At 49.7% G+C, this 15512-nt stretch overlaps 3 protein-coding genes and 1 long non-coding RNA gene across 5 annotated transcripts; 1 reads left to right on the top strand and 3 right to left on the bottom strand.

Moving 5' to 3' along the window:
- Positions 1 to 158: 158 nt before the first annotated feature.
- On the bottom strand, positions 159 to 939 carry LOC117184029 (uncharacterized). Its single transcript, XR_004469179.1, has 2 exons — positions 685 to 939; positions 159 to 612 (listed from the first exon to the last, which is right to left on the bottom strand). It is a non-coding gene; the product is annotated as an uncharacterized lncRNA (long non-coding RNA).
- Positions 940 to 1020: 81 nt separating this feature from the next.
- LOC6902958 (uncharacterized) lies at positions 1021 to 7124 on the top strand. Of its 2 annotated transcripts, none has more exons than XM_015180600.2 (8): positions 1021 to 1817; positions 1901 to 2196; positions 2341 to 3453; positions 3526 to 3666; positions 3735 to 3874; positions 3934 to 4073; positions 4132 to 4422; positions 4490 to 7124. In XM_015180600.2, the coding sequence occupies exons 1-8, from the start codon at positions 1337 to 1339 to the stop codon at positions 6460 to 6462; spliced, it is 4575 nt and encodes a 1524-aa protein (XP_015036086.2). In that variant the 5' UTR covers positions 1021 to 1336; the 3' UTR covers positions 6463 to 7124. The 2 variants fall into 2 exon arrangements, with proteins under 2 accessions (XP_015036086.2, XP_002132684.3); XM_002132648.3 differs by having other exon boundaries at positions 1898 to 2196.
- A 789-nt stretch (positions 7125 to 7913) lies between these two features.
- ScpX (Sterol carrier protein X-related thiolase) lies at positions 7914 to 10372 on the bottom strand. Its single transcript, XM_001356630.4, has 5 exons — positions 10213 to 10372; positions 9573 to 9896; positions 9311 to 9501; positions 8362 to 9245; positions 7914 to 8287 (listed from the first exon to the last, which is right to left on the bottom strand). Exons 1-5 carry the CDS (start codon positions 10255 to 10257, stop codon positions 8097 to 8099), a joined length of 1635 nt encoding a protein of 544 aa, XP_001356666.2. The 5' UTR covers positions 10258 to 10372; the 3' UTR covers positions 7914 to 8096.
- Positions 10373 to 10561: 189 nt separating this feature from the next.
- On the bottom strand, positions 10562 to 15362 carry Cap-D2 (CAP-D2 condensin subunit). The gene is made up of 6 exons (XM_002132647.3): positions 15131 to 15362; positions 14578 to 15046; positions 13611 to 14506; positions 13405 to 13546; positions 13250 to 13337; positions 10562 to 13192 (listed from the first exon to the last, which is right to left on the bottom strand). The coding sequence occupies exons 1-6, from the start codon at positions 15255 to 15257 to the stop codon at positions 10736 to 10738; spliced, it is 4179 nt and encodes a 1392-aa protein (XP_002132683.2). The 5' UTR covers positions 15258 to 15362; the 3' UTR covers positions 10562 to 10735.
- Between the last annotated feature and the right edge of the window lie 150 nt (positions 15363 to 15512).

Here is a 15512-nt window from a genome sequence, read left to right as displayed (position 1 = left end):
CACCTTATTAGTGAATTCACCCTGCTCATTGTAACGGACAATGGAAATAAGAACAAAGCAGAAAGGTGTGTGACCTAGAGAGGGGTGGGGTGGGTGCCGAGGTGTAGCAGCAGCCAGCTTGCGCCAGTGATGCCCGTGAATCGAGTTCGAAATTCCTTTTATTAACAAACATCAATTCAAAACATTTATTTCATTATACAATATTAAATCCACTTATGTAGGTAGGTTGAAGTTTTTGGAGCCCCACTGTAAATTGTGTTGGGCAAACTTACCGGCGATGGGGTCACACTGGAAACTCGGTTGGCGAAACTTTAATTGAACTTGTTCGTTTCTGAACTGTATAATAATATGGGATCTGACACTGAGGAAACATCTTGACGCCATTCCTCGTACCGGAGTGGAGTAATTTACTGCTTGCGTTCATTTTTTCAGAATTTATCTCTCAATATCACAAAAGTAAACAAATCAACATGACTGAGCAGTGTAGCCTGGTCACACTCTGATGCTAGCAATATATATGAAACCTGTTTCGGTAAATTTATGGTATATTTTGAAAAGGTAAAGGTAAATTTCGGTATTTTTCCCCATCTCGCGGTCTAGATGGTATAGATTCTATTTAAGAAGAAAGGGTATAGAAACTTCCATAAGCAGGTGTATGAATTTTCGCTCCCAAATCTTACTTACGCTTATCATTTATTCCATTAGGCGCGCACTACTCGTATCCAGTTCATGGTAGCAATAACCGATCTTGAATCGAGTGACCCTCTTTTAGCCGGGTTGACAACAGTGAGTCTCAGTCCATACAAAAAGTTGCATATAAACCGTGTTTCAGTCAAAACATATAACATGCGAGTATTTAAAAGTAGTTAATCTTAAATAAAATTGATTCATCAATCGTATAAAATTATGTAGGCATGGCTTAATATTCCATCTAGCTAGTAATCGTCAACGGAATATCAAAATTGAGCAAAATAGAACTTGAATAGAACTTTACGGTATATTTGTAAAACCAGACGGTATATTTTGGTATATAGTTCTGAGGGTCGGACGGTATCGTTATAATATGAATCCGCGGTCACACTGATCTAGAACGAAAAACGCAAATTTTATTCCTTGAAAACAATGGACCTGGACCGCAAAATTTGCGAACAAATGCTCACCCACACATGAGCAAGTGCGTGTAAATCGTAAAGAATACGTAAGATAAAACCACGGCTAGCTGAGTGGCGTCACGTAGGCGACGGTCCTAGCTGATCGATATTCACACACGTACACACACACACAGCCATCCCGCAAAAAACACACCGTAGTACGGGGGGCAAACACACACACCGCCATGGAAAACTCATTAGGTGGAGGCGAAAATAATGTAGAACCCGCCGCTACCGCCCCGGCCCCGGCCGCTGCCGTCGCAAACGTTGCCGCAGTTGAATTGTTGGGTGTCAGTTGCAAGGGCAATGGGGCGGCGATAAGCAAAGATTCGACACCGCCAATAACAATGGAGACGTCGCCGATGATGATTTTGATGCCGCAACAAATCGAATCTGTAAACAAAACGGCTTCGGTGGAAAACAACGCAGAAGACGACAACACCCGCGGAAATGCCAATGAGCCACTCGCCGCTAGCACAAATACATCCGCAGTGGCCGCACCAATACAGCAGCAGCAGCAACAACAACAAGAACAACAACAGCAGCAGTCACAAGAGACGCCGCAGCTAGAGCCAGAATTGTTGTCAGGCGATGGGAATGCAAATGCCACAGAAACAGCAGCAGAAGCAGCAGCAGCCACAGTATTACCAACGGATGACAAAACAGGTAAAAGGGAAAGAAATTCATTGCCGATGCCAACTAATGCCCCACATATGTACATATATATATATATCTACTCTATCTAGCAGAGCGCAATCACAAAAAGAAGAAAAAAGATAAGGAGCGCGAACGGGATGAAGATAAGAGTCGGCGCAATAGCAGCAGCAACAGCATCAGCAATAGCAATAGTTCCAGCAGCGGCAACAAGGATCGAGATCGGGATCGTAGGCGTGAAAGCGAAAGCAGCTTGAAATCAGCCTCCTCTTCCACCAACGATCACAAATCTGGCTCTTCACGTGGCAAGGACAAAAAGTATCATAGAAGCGATCGGGATCGAGAACGGGACAAGGACAGAGACAGAGAGCGGGACCGCGACAGGGAGAAGGTACTTTAATGTAGTTCACTCGCCAGTTATGAAAACAGTTTTACCTAGAAGTTTTTCTGAGAAGTTTGCACAGCTGTTTTGAACGTTTGAATCTAAAATTAATTCCCAACTATTTTTTGTGTCGTGCATCTTGTATGTGTGTAGGTCCCATCATCATCATCCAGTTCCTCGTCACATTCGCACCGACGCCGCAGCTCGGACAGCAGTCGCAGCAGCAATACCAGTTCCAGCAAGATACCGAAAGATCAGGACGCGGTGCTTCAGCAGGCCGTTGTGGCCGTTCTAGAGCAGCAAATCAACGTGGAGACACCAATCAAAGCGGAGGAAGGCATAAAGCAAATCAAAGTGGAGCCAGTCGTAGCATCAGCAGCAGGAGTGGCAGCTGCTCCTCCCAAGGCAGAGCCAGTACTTAGTAGCCACATCAAAAACGAATTGGATATCAAAAAGGAGGCCAGCAGTGTTAAGGCGAAGCCATTAATGAATGGCGATGCAACAGCGACCAAAACACGTGAAGAGATCACACGGCAGCTGAACTTTAGCGCCAGCAGCAAGCCCTGGAAGAGCTCCACCTCCTCTTCCGTACTGATGCCTTCGCCGGCGGCCAAGACCTCATCCTCGTCGACCAACAGCAGCAACAGCAGCAATAATCATTCCTCGAGCCTTAACAGCAGCCGCAAATCGTCCTCCTCCTACTCCTCCTCGTCTTCTTCCAGCAGCAACCATCACAAAAGCTCGTCTTCGTCGTCATCCTCCTCGTCCTCCCGTCATTCATCGTCGTCCTCGCGCGACTGTTCCAAGTGCTACAAGCGCTCCAAAATACGTCGCACCAGCGTTGGCGTACAATGTGTGCCTCAGGCGCCAGCTGCTGGACCCTGGCAGACGGTCCAGAGCCTGCCACCGACGCCCAATCGCAAAGCACCCGCTGGCTTGGAAAATCTCAAATACGGCTGCTACTTTCAGGTGGAGCAGTACCCGAATGGTGGCGCCTCCATTGTCCATCTGTATCAGCACGAAATCGATGATCTCTCGGCGAACGAAATGGAGGAGCTGGTGGATGAGTTCTTTAGTGTTTGCTTCGCCGAGGACGAGCAGGGCTATGCGCATCATGTGATGGGCATTGTGCACGACGCTGCACGGTATATACCCGATCTGCTAGAGCATATGGCTGAGAACTATTCCACGCTGACGGTAAAGGCGGGCGTCTTGGGACGCAATTCGGACATTGAGACCTGCACGATGGCACAGTACAATGAACAGGTGTGTGGAAGCCGGCAGCACTCTCTAGGAGAAAATCTTTCAAATTCTTTCATTCCTTTCTTTACCTTTCAGGTGGTTCGTAACTATTGCCAGGGCACTTTCCGCTATGGACCGCTGCATCAGATCAGTCTTGTGGGCAAAGTGCATGAGGAGGTCGGCGGTTATTTCCCTGATCTTCTGGGACGCATCGAAATGAATCCATTTCTGCGAAAGGTTAATTGAAGCTCGATCTCTCTTTATGACTAAAACCCCTCTCAACTCCTGCTTTGTTTCTTTTTCAGACCATGCCCTGGGCTTGTAATTCCATACTGCAAACGGATCCGCGTCAGTCGAACGATGGACCCATTCTATGGATACGCGCTGGGGAGCAGCTGGTGCCCACAGCGGAACTGAATAGCAAGACGCCTCTCAAGAGACAGAGGTGAAGCTCTTTAAGAAATGTTTTTCTATGCTTGTGTATAATCTTGAATCCCCATTTAGGACGCGCATCAATGAGTTGCGAAACTTGCAGTATCTTCCACGTTTGTCGGAGGCGCGTGAGACCATGATTGAGGATCGGACCAAGGCGCATGCCGATCATGTGGGACATGGACACGAGCGTATCACAACTGCAGCTGTTGGTAAGCTCCCTTTGGATCTCTCTTTCTATATGGATTGTATTTTATTTCGTATTTTTAGGCATTCTAAAAGCCGTTCACTGTGGACAATCCTACACACAGAATCGCATCACCAAGGATGTGGTTGCCTTTGCCGCTCAGGACTTCAACACAATGGTGGAGATGCTGCAGTTGGATCTGCACGAGCCGCCCATCTCTCAGTGCGTGCAGTGGATCGAGGATGCCAAGCTGAATCAGCTGCGACGCGAGGGCATTCGCTATGCCCGTATCCAGCTCTGCGACAATGACATTTACTTTCTGCCGCGCAACATCATCCATCAGTTCCGCACGGTGACGGCCGTGACAAGCGTTGGTGAGTGCAGGAGTCCACTATAGTACCATCAAAGGTGCTCCCTAACTATTTAAATTTCAATCTTTAGCTTGGCATCTGCGCCTCCGTCAGTATTATCCCGGCCAGGAGGTAATCAACGAACAAAATAATCCTGTGCTAGCCGAGACACCGCATTACAAGGAGAAACAAACCATTTTACCCCATCCCATTGGTCACGACGATTGTGGCAAGAAGACCCCTTCGAAGCGTGGCCACGATGGCGGCAAGATGGCCAAGAAGAAGCTAATCGATCTGGATGGCAAGGAGCGTCGCTCGAGTGAGAGCAGCATGGATGATGCTGGCAATGCGTCGCCACGACAGAGCCACCAGGATAACAGCAGCAACAGCAGCAGCCCGAATATCAACAGCAGCGGCAGTGGCAGTGGCAGTAACACGCCAAAAAAGAAGCCCAGCAAAGAAGACTCCAAGATAGACATGAGGAAAATGGTCTTGGAGCACAAATACAAGCTCACAAAGGCGGGTGCCACAGTACTCGAGGCGAGTCAAGACAAAGAGAAGCCCAAAAAGGTGAAGGAAAAGGCGTCCAGCAAGTCGGACAAGGAGAAGGACAAAGATAAGGAGAAGGAAAAGGAAAAAGAAAAAGAGAAAGAGAAGGATCGACGCAGTGAGCACACAACCAAAAAGCAACACCAATCATCGTCGCCAACGTCTTCGCCGACACCAGCTAAAATGCCACGACTGACCAGCAGCAATTCAGCAGCTACTGCTGCAGCTACCGTTCCAGCTGCCACTCCTGCCCCATCTCTGCCTTCAAATGCCAATGTGGCAGGACTGCCGCCGCCATTAGTGCCTCAGACACCCTTCACCCATCGCGAAGCCTACGTCAACAGCCTGAATCAAAAGGAACCCGAGATCAAAATCGAAGTGAAAATTGTTTCGGACGAGCCAACGACCAGTCGAAGTGATATGATCATGAATAGCAGTACCTCCTCCATTGAGCCGCCGATGCCTGCACTTCTGCCAACAGATTCCACAGATCCTGTGGAGAATGTGGGCAATGAGTTGGTTGTCGAGAGCACACCCCAATTAGTGGTCGATCACGAGGAGGAGGTAACGGAGGTGTGTGCTGAGGAAATTGTGGAAATGGATATAACCGTGCCTGAAGAATCTGCTCCACCCGCTCCCAATCTAATTGCTGCTATGCCATCGCTTGTAGTAGCTCCAATTATCCCTCCTGCGTCGGCTCCCGCTCCTGCTGCTGGTATGCCGCAACTCAAAGTTGCTCCAGCAACTAATCTTAATCCTGCTGCTGCTATGCCGCCACTAAAAGTTGCTCCAGCAACTAATCTTAATTCAACGCCTACTCCTATTCCCACACCACTAGCTGTTACACTGCCACCACTAACAGCTGGTCCTCCACTTCCCACCCTGAGTCCAGCGCCCACTGGTCCTCCACTTCCCACCCTGAGTCCAGCACCCACTGGTCCTCCACTTCCCACCCTAAGTCCAGCACCCACTGGCTCTCCACTTCCCACCCTGAGTCCAGCGCCCAGTGCTCCTCAAATTGTTAAAGTCGTTATACCCGCCACACTGGCGCCTTTCGGCAGGATGTCGGTGGTTTTACCCACGCTAACAGCAGCACCGCCATTGCCTCCAATGCCACCCCTACGGGCAGCTGTACCACCGCCGCCTCCACCCTCCAGCACCACAGGAACAGCAGTTGGAACAGCAGTGGGAACAGCAACAGCAACCCCGATGAAGACCACCTACAAGACATTCAGTCTGCCCTCACACAAAATCATCATTGCAGGGCCCGCCACTGGGCACAGTCGGGTGGCCACAAACCACAAGGGAATGCCCAAGACACCCGTGGATCTGCTGGGCTCCATAATGGCCAGTATGGACAAGCCGGCCGCCGGGGGCAGCTCCTCCGTCAGCATCAATCAATCATCATCATCCCTGCCCTCATCGACATCTACAACATCCTCATCGGCAACAACGAATAGCTCGCTCTCCTCCTACACAACTTCGAGCAGCAGCAGCAGCAGCCACAGCTATTGAGTGCGTGTCGGTGTGGGAGCAGAGCGGGTGAGCTGAGAAGAGGCTCCTACTTGGACTTTCTTTAGTGTACATTTTCGATATTTGCCTCGGGATTCCGTTTAACGGAATCCGAGCCGGACATTTTTTTTTTTTTTTGCTGTTTTTTAAAGTCGGGGAATTCTGTACCGAATCTGATTCCCCCACCTTGTATATAGCAAAAGGCTTCAAAATACAAACACATACAATACACCCTATATTTGATAATGAAAACAAACAAAAAACAACAACAACCAGTAGAATTAAGCTCAAAATGCGACATTTGAGATAGAGATGTAGTTTTCTAATTTATTTACACCACACGACACGCATGCACTCTTTAGATACAACAATTGAACAGTTTTTAAAGGCAGGGCAGGAGGGTACCTTCAAATGTTAAATGGTAAAGATTGTATGGCTCACATGCCCCCATATATACAATATATACATATATATATATATATATATATATCATGTGCACACAGTAATCGTTAAAAGTGAGCCACCGCCAAGTGCGTGGCAGAGAGATCCCAGTTTCATTTCCTTCTGAACAACTTTTTTGAAAAGTGTTTTGAACGTGCGTAGAACAATACACACATTGATAATTATGATATATACATACATACATATATATACACCATATATAACTCTAGACCTTAAGCCAGCTTACACGTTGATGAAACAATAAAGATTCGGATCGTACAAAACAAAAAACAAACACACAAAAAACCATTTGGAATGTTTTCTGTTTTACAAAAGGGAGAGCCAGCCACAGTGGGTATAGTCAATTAAATTTTCGATACAGTGATCTGAGAGCCTGGAGAAGTGCTTTATGTTTGGCTGTTTGGAGTAGGATACCTCCTCCGACCTTGTTGTCCAACTTCGATCTATCTGTGAAGACGGACCATACTGGGCCTGGTGCTCCCTCGAGGGGTATCTGTGGGACAATATTGTTGCTGCTTAAAGTCTCTCTGAAGTACTGCTGCCATCAAGGCTATGAAGGCAAAGGATGGCATTTAGCGCATTTAATTTGGGGTGGTACGGAGAGCTACTTCATAGGGCTGCAGTTCCCTGAACTTTGTCCAGTTGTCTGGTGATAGGGCCGGCCACCACACTGAAATTATGTAGAATAGTATAGGTGTGACTATTGCTTGAGCTCATGAGTTGCCTTCTTCACTCTTTCCTTGACGCTCAGGTTCCAATTAAGCTTCTTGTCAATTGCCAACCACAAGCAACGGACACTGTCGCTGAAGGAGAGCCTGCATTCAATTAATATTGGCGGGGTTGAGAAGCGGAACCTTGTATTTCTCTGTGAATAGCTCCGTTTTCGAGGGATTATCTCCTAGTCCGCACTTATTTTTGTTTGGGTAATTCTCCTAGATGATAACGGCAACGTCGCTCTCGTACACCACCTTGCCAGCTCATCAGACCAGAAATTGGTGCTTTAAAAGTATAACAATTTTAATCTCTAGAGAATAATACAAATCGTACAAAAAGTGGATTGGATAAATCCATAAAATCTAGCTTCAACAGATCCAAAGCCGAAAATAAATTGCAAAACACAAAAGACAGACAAACGACGGAATGTAGACAATCGCCCCTCCATACGAATGGATGTCTTACAACTTGGAGCGCAGTTCCTCGATGCGGCCTTGGGCTGAGCGCTGCAGGTCCATCAGTTTCATGGCAAAGCCCATGTTGCCCTGGATCTTGATCTTGCCCTGGAAGAAGGCCTTCTGCGGCGGCAGCTTACCCGTAAGCAGCTCGAACACATCCTCATCGCTGATGATGAAGGTGACATCACATTTTTCTACAACCAAAAGCGGGGGGAAAATTAATTAGCGGGCCAAAAGGTAACTAAGTTCAGTAATGTATTCAACTTACGTGTGCCATTGAAAATAATCTTGCCTTTGCCCTGCTTGGCATCGATGACCCAGAATCCAGTCTGTCCCTGGGGTCCATTGTTTACCTTGAAGCCATAGACGGCGCGCACCTTTTCGATCAGTCCATCCTTGTCCTCCTGCATGGCCTGTTCAAGCACCTTCAGTAGAGGCGCCACCTTGAAACCATCCTCGTTGGTGGCCGCCTTGGCAGCAGCCGTAAGATTGTGCACCACACTGTTCGCCGCTGGGAAACCCAGGCGATAGAGAGCCACCACTACAGCTCCGCCCAGACCCAGATTGTGCTGCAGTGCCAGCTTGGCGCCATTCACCTGTCGCTTCTCAGCAAGGCCACGCAACTGCCAGCACAATTCAGCGCACTGGGCCAGGCCAGTGGCTCCCAGGGGATGGCCCTTCGAAATTAGTCCACCGCTGGGGTTCACCACGAACTTGCCGCCGTATGTGTTGTCTCCGCGATCGATGAACTCGCCAGCCTTGCCCTCACCGCACAAGCCCAGGGCCTCGTAGGTCACCAGCTCGTTGGCGGAGAAGCAATCGTGCAGCTCCACCACCTGCACATCCTGTGGCTTGTAGCCGCTCTTGGCAAAGAGACGTTGACTAGCCAGAGCCGTCATATCGTAGCCGGCGATCTTCATCAGACTCTTGTCCGCGAAGGTAGATGCTGGATCGCTGGCCATTTCCATGCCCACGATCTCCACAGCCTGCTTCTCCAAGCCATGGCGGCGCACAAACTGCTCGGAGGCCAGAATAGCAGCACCAGAGCCGTCAGAGGTGGGGCAGCACTGCAGTTTGGTCAGCACTCCCTCGACCACCTGCGGAGACTTCATAATCTGCTCCAGAGTGTATTCATCGCGGAACTGCGAGTAGCTGCGAGATTAGATTAAAAAGATAAATACAAGAGGCTATAAAATAAAGGCTCCGAGAGTGCATACGGATTATTGACGGAGTGTTTGTGGTTCTTCCAGGCGATCTTTCCAAAGTGTTCGGGCTTGGTGCCATACTTCTTCATGTGCTCCTTGCCAGCATTGCCGAAGATCTGGGCAGCCATGGGTCCAGGTCCAATTTCGGTAAGCTCTCCCATCTCGGTGATGTGACGCTCCATGGGGTTGGCGCGGTCAAAGTACTGTTGGTACATGAATACAAGAGATAAGTAGATTCGTATAAGCTAAATTACAAACAGAAGGCGTTTCCTACCTTTGCCCCCAGGGAGCCACGTTCCATCTTCTCGAAGCCCAGGGCCAGCACACAGTCGGAGGTTCCAGACTCGATGATCTGCTTGGCCAGGTAGAGGGCGCTAGATCCTGTGGAGCAGTTGTTGTTCACATTGTAGACGGGAATGCCGGTCATTCCGACCTCATAGACAGCACGCTGGCCGCAGGTGGAGTCTCCATAGACGTAACCGGTCACCGCCTGTTGCACCTCCTCGTACTTGATGTTGGCGTCCTGCAGAGCCTTGGTGATGGCCTCCTTGGCAAAGTCCGGATAGCAGACATCAGCACGACGGCCGGGCTTCTCGAACTGCAGGCAAAAGAAGAGACAAAACACCCATAAGCAACCGGTTTGACAATAAATAACCCCCTAACGACTGCTAAAACCAGTACCGAGAGCAAGAATAGAATAATTCTAATCGGACCACTTCAGTGGGGGCAATGGCAATGCGATAATGATATATATGCCCCCGACCATTCGAGAGCAGTCAGATTAGTGACCGAAGTGCACCCCAGATCAAAGTCCAGGAGCGATTAACATCATTATTGCTCAATTTTCACTTGAACAAAGTCTTGGCAGTTTTTCCTTCCACAACCACTTTCTTTTACGTATTTCGTTCACACACCTTTGTCATTCCCACACCGACGACATACACACGGGTCTTGGTCATCTTGGAGATGCAGGTACAAGTGCTGAGTGGAAATTAGCAAATCAGGTAAGATCGCTACTAGCGCTTTAAGCCGAATGACTAAAATTTTAGTTGCTTAACGTAAATAAACAGCGGTGTGACCTTTGATAAAATATACCACCGAGCCGCAGAAAAATACTAAAATATACCGTCTCATTTTAAACGTATACCGAAATATACGAAATATTCCTCAAGGTATATAGAGCGGCGGTTGGTTTTTGAAATGAGGCTTTCCTCTCCACCACGATATGATGGCTTTTATACAAATGGCGATTGAAAACCATTATATTGAATATATATTTATGTATTACTTAAACATAGTTTTTACTTTTTTCGGTATACAATTAATAAGAGTCGTGTTTGCTTATTAAAAAGATCTATGGAGAGACTATAAGTGTATAAAAATTAGAATTATATTGGGAAATGTAGTTTGTGGATAAAAAAGTGTGTAATCCATTATTCAGTCGCTATCACTCTCGGAGGCATCATCGGAGGAGCTCTCAACGCGGGCTGCGCGTCGACCGCGACCACCACGACGGCTGGTGGTCCTGCCAGCAGGTGCAGCAGGGGCAGGCTTGCGACCCCCCTTCTTTGTTCGGTTGCCGGCGGCCTTGGTTCTGTTGGCCGTTCGTGTCTCGTCAGCCTGGTTCTGACTGCTGTCGGCTCCATCGGCGGTGGGATCTTTGACCGCCAGGCACTCGGCGAGGCGCGTCTCGAACTCTGTGACGGCGGCCTTCAGCTCGGGCTTGGCCAGCTTATTGGTGTTGCTGATGATCAGGCGGAAGGACGCGTAGACATCGTCGTTCTGCACCTTGTCGCGGTAGTTCTGCATGTTGTCCATCAACTTATTGATCGAACGCTCGTTGTAGGTCAGGAGGCTGAGGCAGTAGGCTATGTCGCGCCACTGCCGCTCAACATGGGCCATGGGGAAGCGCAGGCAGAGTTTCTCCACCAGCGACTCGATCTGGCGGTCCTTCTGGATGAGACCCAAAATGTAGGACATGATGATGTGGTACTTGTGCTCCTCGAGACGCAGGTTGGTGTCGCCCAGACGCGAAATGATGTCGGGGAGCACGTTGTACAGGATGTTTGACTTATTGGCTATCTCCTTGAAGAACTCCTTGGTGATGCTCTGTATCTCCTCGTTTTCGTCGATAATGCATAGTGCCATGTCCGAGATCTGGCTCTTCACGCGTATCATCTCGTTCAGAAGGAGATGCGACAGCATCTTGACAGCCGTCAGCCGCAGCTCCGTATCAGTCTCGTGCAGCTGTGCGTAAAAGTGCCCCGTCCACGGCTCAATGATGTTCGGGAAGCGGAAGGTGAGATCGGACAGGCCCACCACCGTGTTGCACTTGATCTTGATGTTTGTAGTCAAACCGAGGATGTTCATCAGGAAGGACATGTTTGACTCACAGAACCGCGATGAGACTGTCATCAGGCGGGCCAATGTGAGGGTCGCTGCCTGCTGAAGCTTCGGATGCCGGTACTCGCCCGGCTTCTTGCAGATATCAATGATGACGGGCGTCAGCCAGTGGAGCAAGCCGTTCGGATCGTAAATCAGCATGTCCTCGCATATGGCAAGGATCTCATCGGCAATGCTATCCTCTGCTGTGGCCCCCACCAAATCTTCGTCCGGCTCCTGTTGCGGCTCTGCGGCCGAGTTGGACAAACGCTTACGCACCTCCATCGCCGAAACGTTCATGGTGCGTCGCAACAGCTGCTGCTGGGCGGCCTTCCTGCCAGCTTCTTGCGTACGTGTATCCCTCTCCTGCTGGGCTGTGAGCTCCTCGCGGTACTTCATGTTATTGTAGACATCCATGTCCAGGAATATCATCTCTTTGATGGTCATGTAACCGATGCAGAACATAAATCGCGACACCAGAAACACGGGCATACAACTTCCAGGCGGTGGTCCCCCTGGGCTCTGGGTGCCCTGTGTCTGTGTCTGTGGAATGGACAGCGGCTGTGTGTACGCAATCTCTGTCGGCTGCGACTCCAATGCCAGTTCGTTTTCCTTGTCGGCATTCACTGGCGCGGCGGTGGCGCCCTGCCAGTTATGGTAGAATCTCTTTTGGAGCTCCTTGAGCAGGTCCTGGACCAGCACATCGGGGGACTGGCACATGCGGTAGATGTACTCCAACACGCTTGTGGCCATGCCATCAAAGTCCTTGAGCTTCTCGTGGAAGAAGCAGTCCAAAAAGAAGCGTATCACCTCCACCACGAACTTGGCGTCGGTGTTGTGGCGCTTATAGTACTTGGCGTTGTTGTTGGCATCGATGCTATTGACCAGTAGACGCAGGCAGCCAGCGAAGAGGCGCGGTTCGCTACGTGCGCGCTGCCCTACGGCAATGTCTTCGATGATCGCCGTGTTGGCGGTGACAATGCTGTTCTTAGCCTTCGATGCCATGATCAGCAGCTCGAGGGCGAGTCGTGCCTCGTTGTTTGTGGTGCCCTCCAGCTTCAGGGTGAAGCGCTCGAACAGTACCTGAATGACAAGGGCATCTATCTGCCCGACGTTCACCCAGTCGGCCACCAGCGTCTCTAGCGACAAGTAGTGTCCATAATCGATTTCCTCGAGAAATTTCGAGAGATTTTGCACGACCCTTATGGCATGAGCACGTGCCTGCAGCTCTGTAGTAAATAGTACCCGGCGATAGGCCTCGGAGACGGCATCGCGCTTCTCCTTGTCCGACGACCACACCAGCATCAGCATCTTCCGCATACCGGCATCTGTGCCGGCGATGCCGAACATGTAGCCGGTGGTGAAAAGGTCCACTGCCTCCAGGACATCTGTGTTTGTCTTGGACATGAGCAGGTCCTGCAGCTTGGGATAGGCACCCGTCACAATGGTGGTGTAATCGATGCTGTCCTTGAGGAACTGCACCGTCTTGATCTGTCGCAGCATCTCCTCGCTCTAAAATAGCGAAAGCTTAGCAAAATGATTCGATCTCTGCGCTGAAATGGAACCTACGCTTTGCTTGAGGCCTGCGGCCAGCAGATGGTAAGTCTTAAGCAGTTCCATAACATAGAAGACCTTCTCCTCGAACTCCAGCATGGAACTAAAACGAAAGGATTAATTAGAGCTCAAATAAAGAAAAATAAAAGGAAGCTGGTGGTGAGACTAACACAATTTCTTGATTTCCTGCCAGGAAGTCTATTTTGCGTACCAGAACCACGGCCTTCTTGTACTCCTTGTCACGCATGAGCGGCAATATCTTCTCCAGCAGTTCTGTGTCGCTCTCCTCCTTGTCGAAGTCCAAATTGGGAACTGCAATGCCAATGAAAGGATAATATTCGAAAGAAAGCGAAAGAAAAGATGATTGAAGTTTTACATTCGGTTAAATGCTCTTTAATTTCAGGCAAGATCTCGATCGCCCTTTCGCTCCATTGCTCATTGAGCCGTTCCTCCTCTTTGCGCTCCGCCTCCAGCACTTCGTTGAGCTTCTCCATGATTTCTACTTCATTCTGGTGCTTGTGGAGGAGCTCCTCCAGCGATAGCTTGCTCGAGAATGGATTGCTCTCGAGCGTCGATTTGATCAACTGCATGGCCGCCTTGCGCACCAGCGAGCTCTTGTCCTCTAGCCGACCCACAGCCGCGGCCAGTACCTTTGTGAGATAGGTGAGCGGTATGGCATGTTGGGTCTTCAGGTGCACCAAAATGTGCAGGGCCTTGGTGCGCACGTGGGCGGAACCGTCCATGATGTGGTCGTACAGATGGTCTAGGAACTCGTTGCGCACCTCCTTCATTTCATCGCTGAGATCCTCGGCGGTCAGGTCACTAATCACGGCATCGGCTAAGATCTGCAGAACTGTGTTGCGTAGCATGTGCGACTGGCAGTCGAGCAGTTCATCGCTGACCTTTGACAGATGCGGAATGATGAGCTCTGGGGAGATGCTCGAGAACTCAGAGAGGAAGGTGGAGAAATGCTTAGACACCGTCGTGTCCGCGCTATCCAGCTGAAGGGCCTCCACAATGCTCTTGAGCAGAATTTCGAAGACCTTCGAAATGCCGTACTCCTCGTGTAACGTCAGTATGCCGTTGGCCACCGCTGCGGCGGCGTGCTCAGTGCCGCGCAGGATCTGCAGTATGCGGACCGGGAAGGTCATGGCGTGGTTGAAGCGCTTAATGCATGTGCCCAAAATCTGAAACAGGGTATCGAACACATGTCGGTTGTCGTGGCGCATCGGCGTGAGCTCCAAAGTGCGATAGCAAATGTCACAGAGCATCCTGTAAGACAAAAAATAGGTGGAACTGAACAACTGATCTGATTGGATCGTAATGGGTGTTTTCGTGCTCACGTTATAAAGTCCTCTTCAACTATGGGTGGGGCCCAGAGCCGCTCCAGCGGCAACTGGAGGATATTGAAGAGCTGAACGAGAAATTTGCCGCGCTTTTCATCCCAGTCGGGGTACTGATCGAGGGCCTCAGGCTGCTTGCCGCGTTTCTTCTGCAAATTCATCTGCTGGTCGCGCCTCGCACGCTGGGCCACACTGTCGATCTTCCTGACGACGTTCACCTGCAGGTAGAGTGTCATCTTGGTGAGATTCAAATGGCGGATGCGGTTCGTGGGCGGCCCTTTGTCTGCGAAAGTCTCTGTGAGGCTCTGGCCCAGCATCTCGACAGTCATGTACAGCAGGTCGAAGGAACGCATCAGGTTCCGAAGGGAGGCCGCATCCGTGGCGTTCGACTCGATGACGGAGTAGTACGTGTCGAAGGTATCCAAAATGTAGAAAGCATCCTTGTCGTGGCTCACTTTGCGCTTGCACTCTGCAAAATGTCGGGAGTGTTAATCCAAGGTGCCTCTGTACTTCGGTTTGAACGCGTCGGACGCGCCAACTACCACCCGCTTACCCAGCAGTTTTTCGGGTATTTCTTTGCTGCTGTACAACTCCTTGACGTAGTAGTGGTCGCCGCTGGAGTTGACCAGATCCTCGGAATTCAGTGGCAATATGAACTGAAAGTCATGCGTCTCCTCCATTGCACAGAAAATGATCAACAAATATTTTTTTGCCGCGAAACAAAATGTAAGCGTCGCTATTCTATACAGTGTGACCGTCGAGCCATTGATAAAATATACCACCGAGCCGAAGAAAAAATACTAATACATACCGTCTCATTAAAAAAATATACCGTAAATATACCGTCGGCTCATTTTTGGGCGCTAAAAATACCGAAAATGCCGTAAACGGTCACACTGATTCTATAGTGATGTGACTATAAACTTTCGATACAT

The sequence above is a fragment of the Drosophila pseudoobscura genome, chromosome 4 (genome assembly GCF_009870125.1).
Source record: "Drosophila pseudoobscura strain MV-25-SWS-2005 chromosome 4, UCI_Dpse_MV25, whole genome shotgun sequence".
Taxonomy (NCBI): Eukaryota; Metazoa; Arthropoda; class Insecta; order Diptera; family Drosophilidae; genus Drosophila; species Drosophila pseudoobscura.
Note: the sequence above shows the minus strand (reverse complement) of the source record. Positions and strands in the feature narration are given on the sequence as shown.

Bases quoted from the DNA above. Each gene is read 5' to 3' on its own strand.
- ScpX (XM_001356630.4), bottom strand. From the start codon at position 10,257: ATGACCAAGACCCGTGTGTATGTCGTCGGTGTGGGAATGACAAAG. The intron at 9,246-9,310 runs GTATGCACTCTC...CTAATCTCGCAG, and splicing joins AAACACTCCGTCAATAATCC to CTACTCGCAGTTCCGCGATG. The intron at 8,288-8,361 runs GTAAGTTGAATA...TTTTGGTTGTAG, and splicing joins GATTATTTTCAATGGCACAC to AAAAATGTGATGTCACCTTC.
- Cap-D2 (XM_002132647.3), bottom strand. From the start codon at position 15,257: ATGGAGGAGACGCATGACTTTCAGTTCATATTGCCACTGAATTCCGAG. The intron at 13,338-13,404 runs GTTAGTCTCACC...CTTTCGTTTTAG, and splicing joins GCAGGAAATCAAGAAATTGT to TTCCATGCTGGAGTTCGAGG. The intron at 13,193-13,249 runs GTAGGTTCCATT...TCGCTATTTTAG, and splicing joins CCGCAGGCCTCAAGCAAAGC to AGCGAGGAGATGCTGCGACA.
- LOC6902958 (XM_002132648.3), top strand. From the start codon at position 1,337: ATGGAAAACTCATTAGGTGGAGGCGAAAATAATGTAGAACCCGCCGCT. The intron at 1,818-1,897 runs GTAAAAGGGAAA...TACTCTATCTAG, and splicing joins ACCAACGGATGACAAAACAG to CAGAGCGCAATCACAAAAAG. The intron at 4,074-4,131 runs GTAAGCTCCCTT...TCGTATTTTTAG, and splicing joins TATCACAACTGCAGCTGTTG to GCATTCTAAAAGCCGTTCAC.